Below are 21,269 nucleotides of genomic sequence, written 5' to 3'. Positions count from 1 at the left end.
TTTAAACAAAGTAACCCAGTCTCCCACTTTTATTTACTTGAGAGCAAGATTGGTAACTTTGTGGGGCAGAATGTATAATCCAGCCATAAACAGTCAATGAACTAATATGGCCTTTGTGTGTTGCTTTTGATTCTCAAAGTTCATCAGCAGAGAGTAATGCAAGTGTAACTGTAAAGACCAATCAGTTGGAATAGAGTCTGTTCAAAGTTTTGGTTGTTGTTGTTGGGGTCCTAAACTGTTACTGCTTGGGGGGGATGGGTGCACACATTGCCAAGGATTGAACCCAGGGCTCCAGCTTTTTGGGCCATCTCTCCAGGCCCCGAATCCTAACTGTATGGGGAGATAAAAAAGCATGGACCTCAGTTTGTGCCTTGTCTCACAAAGAAACAGAGCTAAATTAGTAGTTCTATAGGAGTTCGTTTTTTGATCTGGTGAGTAGCAATTGAACCTTGGCCCCAGATTTCCTGGCAAAGAACTGGAAGAGGCGAGGGAGACGGCCCAGTAGGTAAGGCTCTTCCTTGCATGTGGCTGACCTGGCACTACCTGTAATAATCCCCGAGCCATAGCCAGGAGTAAGTCCTGAGCACCACTGGGTGTGACCCAGCCTTACCTCAACAACCCCAAAGAAATAAACTGAGGGTTTTATTTTTGTTTCATTAATTAGCTCCAAGGCCCACTATGGGACTGAGTGGAGAGAGAAGAGGGAAGTCTCGCCCCTCGTGTTCCTTGTTGATTATTTATTTGCATTTTCAGAGTTTCTTGTTTGGATTTTTTTTTAAATGTAATTTACTTTTTGTGCCTAGAAAAAAAATCTCTAAACTTCAGTTTAACAATATTAGATTGACATTTTCCTTGGTAGCACATTTTTGGTTCATCACAGTTCAGTCAAAAATGTTTTTCAATATTTAAGATCTGTCCTCCTCTCCCCCTTCTTCAGAAGTATTTTTCAGTACTAAAATTGTCTTTCAGGGGCTGGAGCGATAGCACAGCAGGTAGGGTGTTTGCCCTGCACGTGGCCGGCCCGATTCCCAGCATCCCATATCGTCTCCTGAGCACCGCCAGGAGTAATTCCAAAATTTATAAGCCAGGAGTAACCCCTGTACATCGTTGGGTGTGACCCAAAGAGAACAAAAAATTGTCTTTCCCTTCCCTCCCCCTTTCTTTCCTCTTTTCCCTCAAACCCAGGTGTGCAGAATGCAAGGCAAATGCCTCTCCCTCTGAACCATAACTCAACCACCCGAATTGTTTTATCAGACACTTTACCTTGTCTTGAGTTCGGTGTTTATTCTCAGTTTATTCTTATTAACTTATTTGACTTGTCAGTAGCCTTTTACATGGTTTGGAGGTTTCCAAACTTTTCTGGTCTACCTCCCCCTTTTCACAGTATGAGGGGAGAAATCACCCATTGCCCCCTTGGAAATCTACCTTTTTCAGGAAAGCAAACAATATCACCCCAAAGTTTCACCCAAGGCAATTACTTTACTCCTGGATGGTTCCAGTGACTGTCCCGTTCCCCTCCCCCCACCTCCTCCTGCTCCCCACAGCACTATTGCTTGCTTTGGAACACAGTAATCTAGTTGATCTTTCCTTCCATTTTTCACTTCTATAGTTCGTTGTTCCTTCTCAGTTTTCGTTTTTCACTCTCTCCCCATGTTCTTCCTGCCCTTTAATGTGAAAGAGCTCTAGCTTTCCTTCCTTAATTTTCTTTTCTTTCTTTTTTGGGGACCATTCCTGGTAATGCCGAGAGCATGTGCAGTACTCCAAGCTCAGTGCTCCTGGTGGTGCTCAGGGGATCATACCCAGGTCTCCTGCATACAAAGCCCTTTGAGCTATCTCTCTGGCCCTTAACATTCACTTTTTTCATATCAGTTGTCACAGTTGCAGATGTTAGTTATATGATCACGGACCCTAAGAGGATGACCCCAGCTCAGATGTCTAAATTCTAGCTTCTTTTTGATGTTAACGTTTGTATAACGCTGTCCTCCGATTGTTCATCGATTTGCTCGAGCAGGCCCAGTAACGTCTCCATTGTGAGACTTGTTGTTACTGTGTTTGGCATATTGAATACGTCACGGGTAGCTTGCCAGGCTTTGCCGTGCGGGCGAGATACTCTCGGTAGCTTGCTGGGCTCTCCGAGAGGGGTGGAGGAATCGAACCCGGCTCAGCCGGGCTGGCTGCGCGTAAGGCAAACGCCCTACCGCTGTGCTATCGCTCCAGCCCACCGTTTGTATATAATAATAAACATTTCACAGAGTCAAGTCCAAAACCAAACTCCAAATATTTTCTCCCCCAACCATAGGCCCCTAATTGGTTGCAACTCTTTCCCGTTGGCTTGCTCCTGTCAAAGCCTTTTCCCTCCACCCTGATGACATATCTCCTTGTTCATGGTCATACCTGTCTGTTTGCTCACATGCTACATCTGAGCCCAGAGGAAATCTGCTTGGTTCTGCCGTCAGCATTAATTCTGGAGCATTCATTCTTCCTGTTACCTAGTTTTTGTTTAAGTCACCTTCATCTCTTACCTGAAAGTCTCTAGCTTCCTAACAGGGCTCTCATTTTCACTTTTGTTTTTCTATAGTTTTCTCCACGTTGCATCATAATGACTTACCCCCCCCCCCCCCCAAAAAAAGTTGTTATTGTGACTTTTCCCTGCTTTAACACTTGCACTGTAGCACTATCCTCCCGTTGTTCATTGATTTGCTCAAGCGGGCCCAGTAATGTCTTCATTTTGAGACTTGTTGTTACTGTGTTTGGCATATTGAATACGTCACTGGTAGCTTGCCAGGCTTTGCCCTGCAGCAGAGATACTCTCGGTAGCTTGCCAGGCTCTCCCAGAGGAGCAGAGGTCTTGAATGGCTGATTTTACTTAGAACCAGCTAGAATCTTTACTTGGGCCTCTGGAGCCTCTTAATGACTCCCATTCCTTCTTTGACTTCCTCCAAGCCCCACCTTGACTTGTTCTCCTCTTGCCTGGGTGCTCACATTGGTCTGCCCCACCACTCCCTCCCTCCCTCCCTTATATTTTTTTCTGCATGATTCATTCACTTCAGACTTTGCTTAGGTGTTGGTTTCTCAGTGAGGACATCTGAACTCCCCTATTAAAAAAAATCTTGTTCCCACTTCCTGCCTCTTTCTGTATTTTTTAAAAATAGCATTCATTACCTTATAAAATGTTGTTTAATTGACTTAGTATGCTTTTTGTTTATTGCCTTTCATCCTTCATGAAATGTAAGGTCTAGGAAGGTGAGCATCTTTGCTTATTGCATTCACATCTTCCAAGCAATAGTTATTTGATCTTGTTGTTATGGAAAAGAAAAGGAAATCTCTGGGGCTGGAGAGATGACACAGGGCTAGGGCCTTGCATGCAGTGGACCCAAGTTCCACCCCCAGAACCCCATATGGTTCTCTGAGGCCCCCCCAGGATTGATCCCTGAGCACAGAGCCAGGAGTAAGCATTGAATACCAAGTGTGGTCCCCAAACAAAAACATGGAAATCTCAAGATTTTCATTTCCAAGTAAAAATGTTTAAATTGCTTGAAACTCTCTTCCCACCAACACACACATACACTTCTGATTAGTGTAACTGCCTTGAGAGTTCTTTATGAATGTTCCAGGATTCAATTTGATTATAAGTTGAATGTTTCAAGGGATTCATGCTAAGTGTTATTTTGTGGTGATATTGGGGTGAATTGATTCTTCCTCAGTTCCTTTGTGGTTTCTTTCAAGGTGTTTCCAAACTTTTGGGCCGAGGAGATAGCTTAAGGAACGGGAATGCACCCTTATGTGTGGGAAGCCCTGGGTCGAGCCTGGGTACCACATGTTCCCCAAGCACTGCTGATGACACAGAAACAACAAAAAGTCAAACTCCCATTTTATTCAGTGTATTCCTGCATATTCTCAATTATTACAAGTTTCCCATTCCTAAGAGGGAAATTTTAAGATTTAATTTTAAGAGGTATTGTAGCTAGAGCCATAGCACAGTGGGTAGGGTGTTTGCCTTGCATGAGGCCGACCCAGGTTTGATTCCTCCTCCCCTCTCGGAGAGCCCATCAAGCTACTGAGAGTATCCTGCCCTCACAGCAGAGCCTGGCAAGCTCCCCATGGCTTCGATATGCCAAAAACAGTAACAAGTCTCACAATGGAGATGTTATTGGTGCCTACTCGAGCAAAATCGATGAACAGCTGGAGGACAGTGCTACAGTGCTATCGTAGGTACTATAGTGCTTAAGTGAAGTTATGTCATCTCATCTTTATAGAAAGAACTGACTTTTGCCTTTGAACGTTAAGCTTTGTGGTTTAAAGTTTAAGATTTATGCAGCTGTTTGTGTGTGTTTTTATTTTTGCTTTCTCCAAAGACTTTTTAGGTTTGTTTTTGAGCCACAGCTGATTGTGCTTGGTGCTATCCTAGGCCGGTGTGCTTGGGACCAGCTCCTGGTGGTACTTGGGGGAATTGTATTTAGTGCTGGAGGGCTGGATGGAATCGGGTCAGTGACATGCAAAAGCATGGGCTCAGCCTGTTAAGCTATCTCTTAGGCTCCTGTCTAAACAAATCCTAAAGCATATTATCTTTTGTGTGAACATGTTATCTGTATGAGACTAGATAAGTCATGGCAAATTGGTATAACTAAAAACTGGAACAAGAGGAAACCGGAAATTCCATGTAAGTAACCTCTACTCTAAGATGGAGATCTAACCAGCTGTGACCCAAGGCCCAGATTATATAATCTTTTTAGTTTGTTTGTTTGTTTATTTTGGGGCCATGGCTGGTGGTACTAAGGGCTTATTCTTGACTCTGTGCTCAGGGATTACTCCTGGCAGTGCTCAGGGGACCGTTTGTGGTATCATGAATTGAACCTGGGTCATTGTGTGCAAGGCAAATGCCCTACTTGCTGTACTACCTTTCCTGATTAGATAATTTTGGGGGGTTTGTTTTGGGGCCCTACCTAGTGATGGTGAGGGCTTACTCTTGGTTCTGCTGTCAGAGATCACATATGGGATGCTGGGAATCGAACCCTGGTTGGCTGCATGGAAGGCAAGCTCCATACACTCTGTAGTAATGCTTGGGCTTCATACAGAATTTTTCCAATAGGGGCAGCCTAGTGTTTCTTGCGGGGCACAGTGTTACTCCAGGGAGTGGTTGCTTCAGCTCTGTAGGCCTGAAGATTTTGTATTTGGGGACGACCAGGGCCACACCTGGTGCTGTATGGAGAATCCATGTGGTACCAGGGACTAAACTCAGGGCCTTGTGTGTGCTTTGTCTTTGTCCTGCCATCTGAGCTATCAACTTGGCCTTCTTAATAGGTTCCTGCTTCGTTCAGCCATCTGTCCTCCTAGGAAAAAGTTCTTTACTTGGTTACTTACTGGTTTAGGCATGTATTACTAAATAAGCCGTAGTCTCTGTTCAAGGCATCGAGATCAGCTTTCTTCAACCTTCAGCATCTGCGGATGGGCAGCAGTCAGTGCAACTGAAGCCCACTAATCTCCAACAGCGTTGCCTGGCATTGGGTGCCACGTGCTCCATGCATGAGCAGCGGGTGTTTCGTGGAGGTAGTGAAGGGGAGACTTTTCTCTGAGGAGTCCATAGCTTCATTGTCACAATCTGGGGCCAGAGCTTAACTCAGTAGGCTGCGCTCATGCTTCACATGCAGAAGGCCCAGATTTGATCCCAGGCACACCCGTGGACCCTGCCACCCCCTTGCTCAGCACCACTAGGAGTGAGCCCTGTGTAGAGAGTCTGGAATAGCCCCTTAAGCATGAAGGATTGTTGGTCCCGCTCACCCCCCACCCCCGCCCCAGGTATGTCACAAGCTTTCTATCTAAAGGGGGTTTATGATATGAAAATTTAAGCCCGTTTATTAGGCTCTTAAATTTTGATTGTTCCGCATCCTGTTTACAAATCTTTTAACAGTGCATGGTCTTAATGGAGATGAATACTATGTGAAATGCTTCTCTAAACACAGCTGCCCTACTTTCATTAAGCAATGATGACATTCAGTGATTTGCGAAGGTTCCTTCTGATTCAAGACTCTGTGGTTCTGGAGTTGTTGCTTTGTTCTTGCAAATGTTTTCTTCTCCTGGTGACCTCACCTCACTATTCTATATCCTCTAATTACAATAAAAATGTATGCATCTTTTCTTAAGGTACCATGCAAATTGTGGAAAAAGAGAGATCTTCTAAGGTGGAATTATCTTCATCATGTATCAGAACGGGGGCTTCCGGGAAATGATAGATGTGGGTACTGGAGGTAGTTTAAAGGCCTGGCACGCATGTCTGTTGGGCAGGTGCCCTGGGCGCGACCTCCACACTGCACGCCCTCCCCCGCAGTACCACTGAGTGTGTCCTAAATGGGCCCTGAATATAGCTGAGCGTGGGCATAGCAGCATCGAAGACTGAGCCCCCAGCAGTGCCCATGTGAACCCCCAACACTGCTGGAGCCTACAGCATCTTGGCTCTGGTTTGCTCAGGGTCTCTCATGTCCCAAGAACCTGGAAAGGTCCAGTAACTGTATCTGCCAGACCTACCAGCTCTGTGTTTTCTAGGTTTTCCTGTGTCTTATGTGCCATTTCTTGTTCCTGAACAGGGGAATGGGGAACAGCGATGGAAAGGGAGGCTAGGACAGGTCCTTGATGATGTATCACCCCTCCCTTTCCTTTGTTATTGTTGGGGTGACTTGGGGTTTGCTCACTTGGTTGTCCCTTTCACGCTTAGATTTGTCTTCGGGGTTAGGGCTGTTGGAGGTCACACCTGGCAGTGCTCAGGGACTATTCCTGGCTCTGTGCTCAGGAGTGATGTTTGGTGGTGCTTGGAGGACTGTATGTGGTTCCAGGCAGCACTTGAACCCCTGCCAGGGTCAACACTTGAACCCCTGTTGCAAGTGCACTGGAGATTGTGTGCCTTGTTGCTTTGTTCTGGCACTGGGATCACAAACTCATACTGTCAGTGTCACACACAGCTTGTTGGGCAGTTGTTGGGGGTCAGAATTGCAACCGGGTGCAAGGCAAGTGCTCCACCTCTGAGTCCCAGGCCCTCTACAGAGAACTTTTTTCTTTGTTTTTGGGCCACATCCAGCCCTGCTCAGGGCTTGCTCCTGGCTCTGTGCTCAGGAATCAACTCCTGGCAGGGGTTGGGTGACCATATGTGATCCCCGGGTCTGAACCCAGGTCAGCTGCATGCAAGGCAAGTGCCCTACCCACTGTCCTAGCTCTCCGGCCTCACTCGGTGATGACAACTTTCAGCAGTTTCGCCTGGGCCTGGCCCTTGATGTCCCCACCATCATGCTTTCCGTCATTGTGAGTCTGCCAAGGGTTTCATCTTATTTGAAAGACTTGATTGTCCTGACAGTTTTCTCAGTCGGTCCCAGTGTTCTTTCCCCACGGAGATCTCCACCCTGCTGTTGTGAAACACGAAGTTTCTGGTGCTCTTTTTCTCTCTGTTATTACTCCCCAGGACCCTGAACTAAAAGATGAGCATTGCCCTTGAGTTGAGCATTTAAACAGTGACAAGAATTATTTTTCTATCTTGTCAAAACCTATTACAGTGATTTGAATTCTTGGGAATATACTGATTTGGCAGCAGAAGGTTAATTTTTGTTTGTTTTTGGGCCACACCTGGTGGTGTTCAGGGATTACCCCTGGCTTTGTGTCCAGGAAGGAACTCCTGGCAGCGTGTGGGACCATACAGGATGCTAGGGATCCAACCCAGGTGGGCTGCATGCGTGGCAAATGTCCTACCAGCTCTATTATTGCTCTGACCCCTTAATTTTTTTTTTTGAGGTAAACTTGCTTGAGGTTTTCATAATTTCGAGACAGAAATTCCCTCCTTCAGCTTTTATCCTTTTGGACCTTGTTCTGGCTTTACACCTTCTTCTGGGAAAGCTGAAAGGGACTTTTTATTCAAAGGTCATTGTTGACTTACTGATCCCAACAAAGTGTATCGGGTTGTGTCTTCCATTGCTTTCTTCTTTGGCACATTAGAATCATGTTAACTTCCACAGTAATTGTAACTTGGTTCCACTTGCTTGAATATGCTAACTCCCTCAACAAGAAATCCAGGCTGTGAAGGGGAGGAGAAGGAATAGAAACACAGCTTTCTAAACTATACTGATTCTTTGTGAGAGAGAGAGAGAGAGAGAGAGAGAGAGAGAGAGAGAGAGAGAGAGAGATTAAGTCATTTCCCATCTGATCAGGAGTAAAGCATTACTAGTGCTTCTTTAGGCTAATTTCCCATAAATAATGAATTTGCCACTGCACCCGATAATACAACACCTTTTTATTTTTTATTTTTTAATACAACACCTTTTATATCACTCTGATCTGCTCTGCAGAGCACATTCTGGGAGTGACAGTTGAAATCGTGCCCTTGTTAAGGAGAGAATCTGGATCCCTGGCAACGGAAGATCCTGTACTTCTCCTTTCTCACACTCCCACTTTCCTGCGTGGGACGGTGATCTGGGTAACATTTGAATTGTGTGCTGTTTATTTATTTTCCCCCTTTCCTCGCCGCGGTTGCTGTTATTGTTACTGCAATTCCCACAGGTTGCATACGCGTGATTTTGGTGCTCACACAGGGTGGGTTGCAGTGCGCCGGTCCATGGTTGAGCACCAGCGACTCCAAAAGGGAGTTCTCTGGCTTTGCCTTCCCTGTCTCTCACTCATCCACCTGAAGCTGCTACTGTGTGCCACTCAGCCTGGGGCTGTGACTGAGTAAGTGGCATTTCAGTACCATTCTTCCTAACGCTTGTCCTGATGATTTTGCTTTGGGTACTGTGTTTGGGCATTTGAAGGGCACACGCAGTGGTGCTCAGGGACCACTGCTGGTCAGAGGACCATATAGGTGCATGGGATCCCACAAGGCAAATGACTTAACCCCTTATTATCTCTCTGCAGCCCCACATCCCCCCTGCCCCCATTTTTTTTAAAGTTCCTTTTTCTTTGGGTTATAGTAATGTTTACTATGAACATAATAATATTCTAAAGGAAGTAAATGGAGCTTACTCAAAATACATGTGAACAGAAGTTAAAATTCTTTTTCCTTAAAATGTTAACCTGAACAGACAAACTGAAAAAGAAAAACCCCACTATTATTATCGATAGTCTCCATCTTGCCTTGTAAGATGCTTATATTGGAAATTTTTGAAAGGAATGAGTGAACCATACATTTTTGGCAAAGGTTTTCATGGCTTGTAATTTTTTTTTTCTGTTTTCTTTTGTTGAAAGCATACTTGAAAGGAAATGCTGCTTGGTGGAAGATAATCAAATCCAGGTTCTTGCTTTCCTTTGAATACTTATTCCAGGATAATAGAAGTTAAAATCTGGAAGTGATATTAAAAGATAATTCTATCCATTCCTCACTTTTTATGGATGAGAGAATGGAAGCCTGGAGAAATGAAACAGTTATCTCAGGGACTCATGATACTTGATTTTAGTCAAAGTTTTATTTTAGTCAGATTTTTATTTTAGTAATTTTTATTTTTTGAAAGTATACCAGATGCTATTTGTATATTGAAATTTCTCGTCTTTCCCCTCTATTTCCTTAACTATTACTCTGTTGAATTTCTCAGGGATCTTCCTAGATTTGCCTCGCAGACCAATCTGAGCAAATAGGAACTGTTGCAACATTTCTAAGATAATATTTGGAGAAGAAAGACCTTTTTGATTTCACTGAGACCTTTAAAAATCAAAGCACAGACTTTTAGGGGCCGGAGCCATAGTTCAGTGGGGAGGGTTTGATCCCCAGGACCCCTGTGATCCCTGAGCCCTGCCAGGCGTGACCTGACAAAGAGCCAGGAGCACTGGTGGGTGTGGCCCCCAAACAAAACAAAGAGCACAGACTTTTGAAAAGGTGGCTTATTATTATTGCGCAATAAAGTTCATCCAGAATCCTTTTTTGTTTTACTTGGTGTCACTCTCAGTGGTGCTCAGGGATCCCTACTGATGAGCTTGTAGGACCGTATGGAGTGTCTTATCGGGGTAGGCTGCATACTAGACAAGTGCCCTAACCACTCTACTACCACTCCGGCCCTCATTCCACATCGTAACTCTCCCTCAGACTGGTAACGGTATTTGATCTTTGAGCATGTGAAGTTTGTAGCTCACAGAGAAATCAAATGAAACTGACCTTATTACTCTGGAAAATAAAAAGAACCTTCAAATATGTGATCCTGTGGCTTTATTGAAGCTATAAAGAAGTTAGGAAGAGATTCCAATATGTGTTTGGCATATAATTTTTGGAAGAGGCAAAAGTTTTAAAGTGTTTTCTGTTGAAGGAATTTGGACTTGATTTATTTGCTGATTCTAGACTGTTTTAAAATTTTTTGTTCCTTTAATGCCCTGCCACAGAGGCAGGATGGGATGGGGAGGATGGGAAGGGTGGGAGGGTTACTGGGATCATTGGGGGTGGAGAATGGGCACTGGTGGAGGGATGGGCACTCGATCATTGTATAATTGAAACCGAAGCACAAAAACTTGTAAGGTGAACAACTGTACCTCATGGTGTTTCACTAATAAAAAATAAATAAATAAAAAAATGTTATGCCCTTGAAAAAAAATAAATAAAAATTTTTGTTCCCTTTTAAACCATTTCAAATTCTTGTTGAAAGTATGTGATAGGGGCTGGAGAGATAGCTCAGCGGCCTTAGAGCATGCTTTGCATGCAGGAGGCCCAAGCTTGATCCCAAGCCCTGGCCAGGAGGGTTCCACCAGCCCTGAGCAGGACTGCTGCATGGCCCTGAGACAGATCAGCAAACAAACAAAGCATGTGATAACCTCACCTGAGAAGCTGCTTCCCTCCCTCTTGTCCCCATCAGATGTTAAAGAAAAGATGTGTTTTCCTTAAGAATCAGAGCTGACAGTAATTGGGTACTTACTGAGAAGCATTCAATACACTAAGATTTTTTCTTTTTAACATGTATTTTAAAATGTAATTGTCATATATATTAATGGGAGAGACTTCATTTGTATTTTGTAGATTAAATTGAAATAGAACCTTTTTCGCACATTTAGCAGTAAAATATGGACCCACAACACAGAGTAGTGAAAATTAGACAGAAAAGTAGGGTCCAGTGTGTCAGTGCTTGAGCTGGAGGGCATGACCCGTGGGTTCTGGGAGTGGGAGGGGACAGACACCCGAGGCCTCCCCTGGCAGTGCTGGGCCAGTGGGAGTAGGAAGGGCAGCAGACTTGGGGTCTCATCCATGAGAGGCGCTCTTGTCTGCCACTGGAGTTGTCTTCCCGATCTCTGTGAGACATTTCCCTTAAGAAAATAATTTTTCAGGGTGGGTACTCTGTGTTCTGGTTGAAAACTCAGAGAAGAAAGGTCTCATCTTGGGATGGGGATTTTTTTCTTTTTTTTTTTTTTGGTCTCCTAATTTTGCCACCCGTTGTATCCATGGTTTTGTGAGCTGTCTCCCATTCAACCATTGTCCTTTCTTTGCCAACAATAGGCTATTAATTATCACCCAAGAAGGGAGAAGGCCGCTCAGCTGGAAGTGGGAGTGGATGGTGGGTACCATGATGGACACACAGGCAACTCCTCTGAGTAACCAAATGGTGATACAGTTTACATACAAACTGAGTTTTATTTGGAGTGCTCGGGGCCATTCCCAGTGAGCCAATGGAACTTGGGGTGCCTGCATCCAAGCATGCTTCCCCAGCCACTGCAACAGCGGACAGTGCTGAGGGGTGGTCACTCCCCGCCAGGTTGTGCCACCAGGGGTCCAAGGTGTCTGAAACCCAGGTGTGCTGGCTATTGTGTGCATGCGCTCTCCCACCCGCACGCTCTACACAACCACCAGAGACAATTCAGGAACATAGACTGTAAAACAAGGAGCAGAGACGTTAATTTCAAAATCTGCATTTTGCGTTGGAGTAATTACCTGTTTGATAATTCTCCAGGGGACAGTTAGGACTTGGACCTCAAGTCCATCTTCAGTTGTTGGAGAATAGTTCCATGCTTATTAGCGAGCAGGAGTATCCTCCTGCAGCTTTTTCGCTTGCATCAGCATGTGACCCAGTTTTAGGTTATTAATTTCATATTAAGGATATTGTCCAGGTTGAAGTGGAAATAGTTTCCTACCCCGCCCCCTCTTCTTTGGGTTCTCAAATAAATGGCTAAAATGATTCTTTATCACGTTTCCCCTTTTCCCACCAGTTTCATCAAGAAAATATAATATTCATATTGTACATACTATTAGCTCTTTTTAATGGATACTCTTATAAAAATAGTGGTTTAAAAGTTCATTGCCGCACCAGGGGTATGCAATTAACTGGGTGTGGGGAGAGTTCTATTTCTGTGCTTCTCATAGAGCTTTATTTATTTCACAGCCCCAGATGATCACTGTGTAATTAGAAATGTCTCAGTGTTAGTACTTGCTCCTAGGCTGGTTTCCTATTTTGGCTTTATGCTTTTAGTTAACTATTATTTGAGTTGTTCATTAAAATAACAACAACAACAAAAAAACAAAAACTGTGACACATGAGTAGATAAAAGTCTGAAGCTGTTGCTAGTAAAAATAAATTGCCTACTTTTCTGAATTTGGGACTTATTCCACCTCTTAGGGTCCAGTCAACCAGAGTTCTAAATATAGCCTGTACATATTTTAGAGAATAAAAATTTATGCTCATGTAGGACATTCATAATACGGAGTCAGTGTCCTTTTTTATAAAGCGCTTGATAATAGTAAATATTTTAGGCTTTATGGGCCTTATCTTCTACCATTTAAGTATGAAAGTACAACATATAAATGAATGAACTTGGCTTTCAAACTTTATTTATGGACAGTGAGGTTTGAGTTTAATGTAATTTTCATGTACCATTTAACGTTATTTCTTAAATTTAACCCCTGACTGTTTGAAAAGCTAAAAGCCAGGCCAGACAAAAGCTCAACGAACCCCGAAGGTGGGAGGCCTGGGGGTGACCCTTGGTACGGCCTGGCGCATCCTCCAAGCACCCAGCAAGGAGTGGCCCCTGTCACACCCACCCACCACCCACCCTCCCTGAGCAAAAGTAGGTGTGGAGAGACAGTACAGGAGATAAAGTGGGTGTGATGTGCCTGCTGCCCACTTTGGTTTGATCCCTGTTATCATATACACTCTCAGGAGTGGCTGAGAGACAGCCTGGAAAGAGCCCTGAGCATCCCTAGGGTAGGGCCCAAATACCCCCCTCCCCTCCCCTCCAAAAGAAAGCTGTGAAGAACTCATGAACTGCACAGAAGCAGCTTGTAGGCCAGACTTGCCGGGCTCCGTAGAGTTTGCTGGGCGACTTTCCCAAATGCCTTCTATTTTTATTCATTTTTTGATATTTGGACCATGCCTGGCGTGCTCAGGAGCTACTCTTGATGTTGTGCTTAGGGGTGGTCACCATATGGTGCCAGGGGTTGAGCTAGGGTTGGCCCCATGCAAGGCAAAATCCTCAACCCTAGTACCGTCTCTCAGCCCTACCTCCAGTGCTTGTGTGTGTGTGTGTGGGGGGGGGGGGCGGGGGGTGGTGTGGGGGTGGGGGTGTGTGTCCCAGGCCAATACTGGTGACACTTGGCAGGATGGCTCTGTGGTCAGGCTGGTAGTGCTGTGATGTTCAGGCTTGGTGGTGCTCAGGGCCATGCTGACAGTGCTCAGCGGCGTGGGAGGGTGGCACATGTGGGTGCGCTGGATTGACTTCAGGGTGATTTCATGCACTTCTGACCATAAGACTTTCCCTGCACCCCCCCCACATTTCCTCCCCCCACCCCAGCCCTCCACCTCGCTCCTTTCCCTTTTTTTCCTTGGTTCATTCTCTGAAGTCCAGAGATTGCGCCTGCTTAGTTGTCACCTTGGCTGTGAGGCTCATTGGGAGCACGGACTCTGAACACCAGCTCCTCTCCTGCGGTGCTGCCACCCCAGAGAGCAGAACCATCTGCACCCCGCTCCCATGGGTGGGTGGCACTAGGATCTGCTCTCATTTGCAGGGCGGCTCTTTTAGCTACTGGGTCCTCAGGTCCTCCCCTCCACTCCCTTCCCCTTCCAACCCCATCCCATTCCTCCCCTTCATCCTCCCCCTCCTCCCTCTCCTCCTTCTCCTTCCTTTTTTTTTTTTCTTTTTGGGTCACACCTGGCGATGCACAGGGGTTACTCCTGGCTCTGCACTCAGGAATTATCCCTGGCGGTGCTCAGGGGACCATACGGATGCTGGGAATCGAACCCGGGTTGACCGCGTGCAAGGCAAACACCCTACCCACTGTGCTATCGCTCCAGCCCCACCCCCCTCCTCCTTCCTGTTTGAGGGACCGGTGGTGCTGGGATGAAACCTGGGACCTCCTCCTTGCAGATCATGTGCTCCAGCCCTTTGGGCCGTCTCCCTAGTCACCTCCACTTCTTTTAGCATCATTTTGTTTAGCCTGTTTTGCTACTTAATTTTTTCTTTACTGATAATGTGTGAACATTTTAATTAGGAAAATGTTTAATAGCGATAGCACAGCGGGTAGGGCGTTCGCCTTACAAGCGGCCAACATGGCCAACCCGAGTTCGATTCCTCCGCCCCTCTTGGAGAGCCCGGCAAGCTACCGAGAGTATTCGATATGCCAAACACAGTAACAACAAAGTCTCCAATGGAGACGTTACTGGGCCCGCTCGAGCAAATCGACGATCAACAGGAGGGCCTTTACCTTTACCTTTACTTTTACCTTTACAACTCAATTTGAAGCTAAGGAGGCTGTGGTCTTTTAATATTGACCTCTAACGCGATATGCGTTTATAACACATATTGCTCAGTGTTTGGGAGAATTCACTCAGTATTTGAAGGGCTGTTGCTTTCGTTATTACTCTCTTTTGCAGGGAGGAACCTCCCAGCCCCACTAGAGATTCTCAGAAAAGCTGCTTCATGCAAGGGCCCAAAGAGGCCATGCTGCTCAGGCCCGTGGAACTCTCCAGCTGTCCGGGGGGCTCTCACATCTGGGGGGACTCAGGGCTCTCCAGGGCTAGACCCAGCCTTGCTCAGGGGACTGTAGGAGTCAGCATTGATCCCGGGTTTGGGGCAGGCTAGGTATGTACCTGAGTGCTGTACAGGCTCCCGACCCCTTTATAAATTATCTTATTTCACTCATTCATTCATGTATTGAACATGTTCCAGAATGGTTCTTTGGATTGATGAGTAGAAACAGTCGGCAAAACTCAGCTCAGTAAGCAGGGCTGAGGGTACAAAGCAAAGCGCTCGTGTGTTCTTAACATCATAATACAGACAGTCCCTCATCAGGCTTTTTTCCCCTTCATTTTTTGGTAATTAATTATTACTTTTTTTTCAATCACCAGGAGATAAGAGTTGTACAGTTGCTTGTGATTGGGTTTCAAACAATACAGAATTCAGTATCGTTTTTAAATATCTTTTTGACTTTAAAGTTATTTCTGACTATTACTATACTTTATATATTCATATTACTTGATAGACTTCAATGTTTACGCGCAAGTCCAGTATTCATAGGTTGGGAGATTGTCTGAATATCTTTTGTAATATTTTAAAACAAAATTGGTCAATTAACAATAAGTTAAAGGTTATACTTATTAGCTATGCGGAAGTAGATAGAAGCTAGACTTCTCTAACGTTCTTGTGCAAGTGACCGTCCATTAAATAGTGGTTAAATGGAAACAGTACTTTTTAGAAGATGATTTCAAAATAAGAAGCATTTGGTGTTTAAGAACAGCCAAATCTTTTAAATAGGCATTTCTCTACACATTTTCCAGATGAAAAATAGACAGAATGTCCTAGACTCAGGCAAGTGAGTGAGAGTTAAACTTGAACTGAGCTATACTAAGGAGCTTCCAGCAGTTAACCAGGCTGCCTCAGATGCTTAGTTGCTGTTACAAGTCTTCACATACATTTTACGATCAAGTAGAACTTTGGTGTTTGTATTTTATAATTACAAAGGGCTTGACAGTTTTTTTCTTAAACACATTTTCTCTCTTGTTTTACTAAATAACTTCTTCAAAGTGGCATTTCACGAAGGCAAAAAAAGATTGCACAAAATGAGCAAAGATCGAGGAAAGAAATTACATAGAATTTCTGGCAAACTAGTCGAAACCAGGGGTTCAGTCAAATCTCTCTCTGCTCCTTTTAGTTCATTTGACAGTGAAAATTGAACCAAACTAAATTAAAGTTAAAGTATAAATGAAGAGATGTTCCTGGAAGAATTGGAAGAATAAATAGTGGTGGAGTTTCTTTCTTGACTCACCAAATATTTTAAGAGTCTGTGCCCTGGGGTACTCAGACAAGTGAGGGGAGTGAGCCGTGAGACCAGGATTTACGCAGGAGGCTGCCTGCCTGCATGTAGGTGAAGAGGTTCTCACCCAGTTCGCCCCCCCCCCCCCAGGAGGGGCATGGGGACATCTGTGCAGATTTCTCTCCCTTCTAATTTGTAAAATCTATTTAAAAATACATTTCTGGCAACTAAGCAATCTGAAAGGTGTGCCCTCTCATTTGTACTCTGTGCTCCTCTTTTTCCATTTTTCAGAGTTACAGTTAACAGGTAGAGTGCTGATTTGTGCTTTTTTCCCTTATGCACACATCAGCATCTTTCCTTCTGGGCTTTTTATGTGGGGGGTGAGTTCCCTGGGAGTGGGGTGGGGGTGGCTCTGCCCGGAGCCGACTCTGAGGTCCAGAGTTCTTTGTGACAGCCCTCAAGCACTCGGTCCCCACAGCTTGGGGATTAATCCCTAGCATCTGTAGTTTGGGAGCCTAAGGACAGGATGCACCGCAGAGCCTGGCAAGCTCCCCCTGGCATATTCGATATGCCAAAAACAGTAACAATAACGGGTCTCATTCCCCTGACCCTGAAGGAGCCTCCAATACGTACGGCAGCAGGGCTGGGACGAATGGAGACATTACTGGTGTCCACTCGAGTAACTCTATGAACAATGGAATAACAGTGGTACAGTGATACAGTGATACTGTGAAGGACAGGATGGTGTGAGGTTCTGTTCTTTTCAGGAAAAGGAGAGTTTGCCCCAACATCTCTCTGTGGACTCCTTTTCCTGCCTGGCAGAAAAGAATTTTAGGAGAGGGCAGGAAAGCAAAAGCAAGTGGTTTTGTTTGCTTGTTTTGACCACATCTCCGAGCCACATCCATAGCACCAGTTCCTGCTTTTTTGACCTGAATGTTAACTGTATTTAGTTTTTGGAATAGTCATAAAATTTCCTTTTTTTTTCCCATAAAGAACTTTCAGTAAACATAATCAGATGGAAAAGTAGAATCACAAGGCGAAATAAAAGCAGTGTCTATTAGGGTCCCATAGATTTTTTTTTTTTTTTTTTTTTTTTTTGCTTTTTGGGTCACACCCGGCAATGCACTGGCTCTGCGCTCAGGAATTACCCCTGGCGGTGCTCAGGGGACCATATGGGATGCTGGGAATTGAACCCGGGTCGGCTGCGTGCAAAGCAAATGCCCTACCCGCTGTGCTATTGCTCCAGCCCCTAGGGTCCCATAGATTTTAAGTGGGTAGTTCTAGGAATAGATCTTAATCTAGGCTTCTCTTGGCTTTATTGTCTAATTGTACATATCTGACCCAAAATTCAAAGTAATTTTGGGGATGACCAGTCCCCCCAGTTGGAGCAATCTTGTTGAAACAAATTTTGATAGTTTAAGAAAAAGCTACTGGGAAATTACTGATTTACCAAGAAGGTGTCAGCAACTTAAGGTAGATGACTTGTATTTTATTACATATTACTGCTAAGTGTAAAATACAATTATTCTTAGAAAGTTTTAGCTGATATTGTTTTATTCTAAACAAATTTCCAGGGACTTAGTGTAGTCTTTTAGAGTGGTAGGTATCAAGTTTTATTTAGTATTATGCTTTTATTATATCTGTTTGTCAGTATGGAGTATTTGCTGATTTTTGAGAACTACATTCGATACAAAATGGCGCATTAAGCAAGAGTTTATTTTTATTTTTCAAGAAAATTCAGTCTGTTTAGTTGTCAAAGATACTTTGCTTGTTGATTATTTGTGCTTGGTTGAATAGAAATCTGTATCTTTTTATGACTCAACTTGAAATTTAAAAAAATTGTTTCAAGAGATGTTAAATAGTTCTAATTGATGTTGTAAATTTGAATAATACACATACTTTGATTAACTCAACCTAATGTGGTCTCTTATTAAGCAATAATTGTGTTTTGTGTTTTATTATGTAATTATGAAGTATTCATACCAATCCTAAGGTAGTTATTACTTTATGTGAAATGTAACTTTTAAGTATTCATGCCTAATTTTATTTAGAGTTTATTTTTAGGAGTAAAGTATACATATTAGACATATAAAATAACATAACTTATTTTATACTTAATTTTTTTAGAGCTGCTTTGGAAGAAGTAGAAGGAGATGTCGCAGAATTGGAATTAAAACTTGATAAGGTAAATTTTACTTTCATGTTTAAATACACAAACAAGTGCTTGTTTCCCCTAAGTGGTTCATGTCACTTTTCTTTTTGAATCTCTAAAACTTAGTGCTATAATATGTATATCTAATATTAGTGCTATTATTATCGTAATTTTTACATGAGGAAATTGAGGCTAGAAACATTAGCATATTGTTGAAAATCTAAGCCAGAGGAAGAGTTTGAATCTATCTAATTTCAGAGTTGACTAGACACCCTTTATGTTGTTGGGAGTCTTTCCTCTTCAAAGTGATTGCTTCCTGATGGATGCTTAGTGGATTTCATACTCCCACAACCTCTGACCTACCTGCCTGCCTTCTTCCCTTCCTCCCTTTCTCCCTCTCTTCTTTCCTGTTGCTCAGGGAACCATGTGGTACCAAGGATTGAACCTCACCTTCCACGTGTCTCTCCAACCTTTGAATCATGTCACTGGCCCAATCGGACTATACTTTATGGGAGTTTAGGGGGTGGGTCACTCTTAACTGTGCTCAGGGTATCATCAGTCTTGACAGTGCTCAGGGGACCATATGGAATGCTGGAGATTTAACTCGGATCAGCTGCGTGCAAGGTAAGTTCCTTACCCCACTGCACTCTCTCTTTGCTCCTGACCTGACTATTGTTGTTTATAAATTTGGATGTGACCATGTTCAAATACAAATAAAATTTAAAATACTCATTCTGCTTTTTTACCCTAATGCCTAATATATAAATATTTAATCTAAATGGTGAATATATGCTTAATAATTGATATTAAGTGGTCATATTCTATGCAAGGGTGAATGTACAGTCATTTCTATCTTCCATATTTCTTTTATATTAATAATTAATTTTTTTGCTCTATTAAAGGAACATTGTCTATCCTGAAAGAGACACAACTAGTAGAATGAGAAAGATATGGCTTCTTATCTTAAGGAAAATCATTTTTTCTCTTGATCTTTTCAAATTTCTGAATTTAGATGCATGTATTTTAACTAGCATTTGTGAAAATAATTTCCTACGTATATGATTGCGTTAAGTGGTACTATTCTGTGATACAGTGCTTCTCAAATCTTACAGGGCATAAGAATCACAGGAATCTTACTTTTATGGAATTGCAGTTCTTAATTCAATAAGTTTGGGGTATCTTAGATTAGATTCCAGGAGGTAATACCAAATACTTTTTTTCCCCTGATCACACTCTGATAGTTTTTTTTATATTTCCAAATCTTAAAAACACACGTGTATACTGTATATAGTATAGAAAAGATATTAAGTAGGGCCAGAGAGATAGTCCAGCACATCGGGAGCTTGCCTCGCACATGACTGACCTGGGTTCAATTAAGCTCTGCCAGAGCCAGGCATCAGCCCTGAGCAGTGCCGGGTGTGGCTTCAAAACCAACGACAGGCAAAATAAAAGTTATATAAAGCAGCAGTGTTAGATAATTATATGAAAGAAAAATTTAGTAACTGCATAGTAATGAGGTACTCTATAGGACTCAGAATAAGTTCTTTGATATACTAGTGTCTATTTTGATTTTACAATAATTCTGTGAGGTAGGTAGGACAATTCTTTATTGTTTCCATCTCACAGATGAGGCTGCCACATTCCAGAAAGTGAAGGGGGCTTGCTTCCCATCACGATTAGGAAAGACAGCACCAAGTCAGGATGTTTAGCCCGAATCCTTGTGTTCCCTTGTGCTTCTGCTCTCATGATGGAGTAGCACGTGCCACTTAGAAATTTTTCCAGGAGCACTAGCAAGCTCCTAGGACAGAATTGTATCTTAAAACTATTAATGTTATTAAAAAAAAAAGTGGATAGATTTTTAAAATATTATAATTTTTGTTGACTATTCACAAAAATATTTTCTATTGAGATTTTTATTTTTAATGATATTTAATGACAGCATTGTTATTATTTTAATAAGTAATAGCAATAATAAGCAGTAACAGGTTAGCAGTACACTTTCAGCAGTACTGTCTTGTGTAAACTTAAAAAAACGGCACCCAGGGATGCCAGATGTAGATGTGTAAACTCAAAAAGACAGCAGCAGTCTATCTCTCCCACTGCCCGCGTTCGGTAGTCTCACGCCGGTTCCCCCACCCCGGGGAGGTCGATGGCGATGGGTAGGAAGAGGAAGGAATGAGGGCCAGGCTGGTTGGTCTTAGTTGCAGTTTATTCCAATCCTCTCTCCGTTCATTCCTGTCTCTCTACTCTGCCTCTGGAATCTGGATTCCCTTTCTCCTCCTTCTGGAGTCTGGATTTTGATCCCCTTCTCCCCTTGCTCTGGAGTCTGAATCTTTATCCCCCAGCCCACTCTTACAGTCTAGTTAAATCCCAAAACCATGCGGGGTTGGGGGTAACAATTACACATAGGTGTGGTCACAATCAATAGGGGTAAAGTTCTTTCCCTCAGGGAAAGCTGCTTCTAGGACAGATTCTCTCTCAGCAGGCTGACCCACCCTACAACGGAATCCCCTGGTGTGTTTCTCCTCTCCTTGTTCAATAAACATATAAGCATACATAATATAAATCATTTTGTATGGATACAGTAAGAAATACCTTAAATTTATAGAATTGCTCTCCTAGGACCATCTCAATCTCAGATTACAGTGCTCAGGCCAGATAGTCGTTCCTATCCCTAGCAGGGTCCTAGTCTCGTTGGTACTTTTGTATCATGACAGCATCTGTCCATGATCAAGCTCTTATAGTTAAGAATCGTGGCACTTTGGCCTGGCCCATTTCGATGCTAGGGTGGCTCACCGCTTGCCCTGGGTCCATTCAGTCCCTCGATGGGACCCTGCTTTTGGGGTTTTAGGAACTAAGGGCAACTGAGGCTTAAGTCAAGAAAGCAGATGCCCGGGAGTGAATAATATTCAAAGCTAATTAAATCCTAAGTTA

The 21,269-nt window shown here is 43.5% G+C and overlaps 1 protein-coding gene across 9 annotated transcripts in view; it reads left to right on the top strand.

The window, feature by feature from the left end:
* ACAP2 (ArfGAP with coiled-coil, ankyrin repeat and PH domains 2) overlaps nucleotides 1-21,269 on the top strand; it is a 138,531-nt gene that overhangs the window by 34,019 nt on the left and 83,243 nt on the right. For all 9 annotated transcript variants that reach the window (XM_056121146.1, XM_056121142.1, XM_056121145.1 and 6 more), the window contains exon 2: nucleotides 18,311-18,368. In XM_056121146.1, the coding sequence (XP_055977121.1) occupies nucleotides 18,311-18,368 (58 nt within the window). The remainder of the gene's footprint in view (nucleotides 1-18,310; nucleotides 18,369-21,269) is intronic.

Source organism: Sorex fumeus, unplaced genomic scaffold (assembly GCF_029834395.1).
Source record: "Sorex fumeus unplaced genomic scaffold, SorFum_2.1 ptg000044l, whole genome shotgun sequence".
Taxonomy (NCBI): Eukaryota; Metazoa; Chordata; class Mammalia; order Eulipotyphla; family Soricidae; genus Sorex; species Sorex fumeus.
Note: the sequence above shows the minus strand (reverse complement) of the source record. Positions and strands in the feature narration are given on the sequence as shown.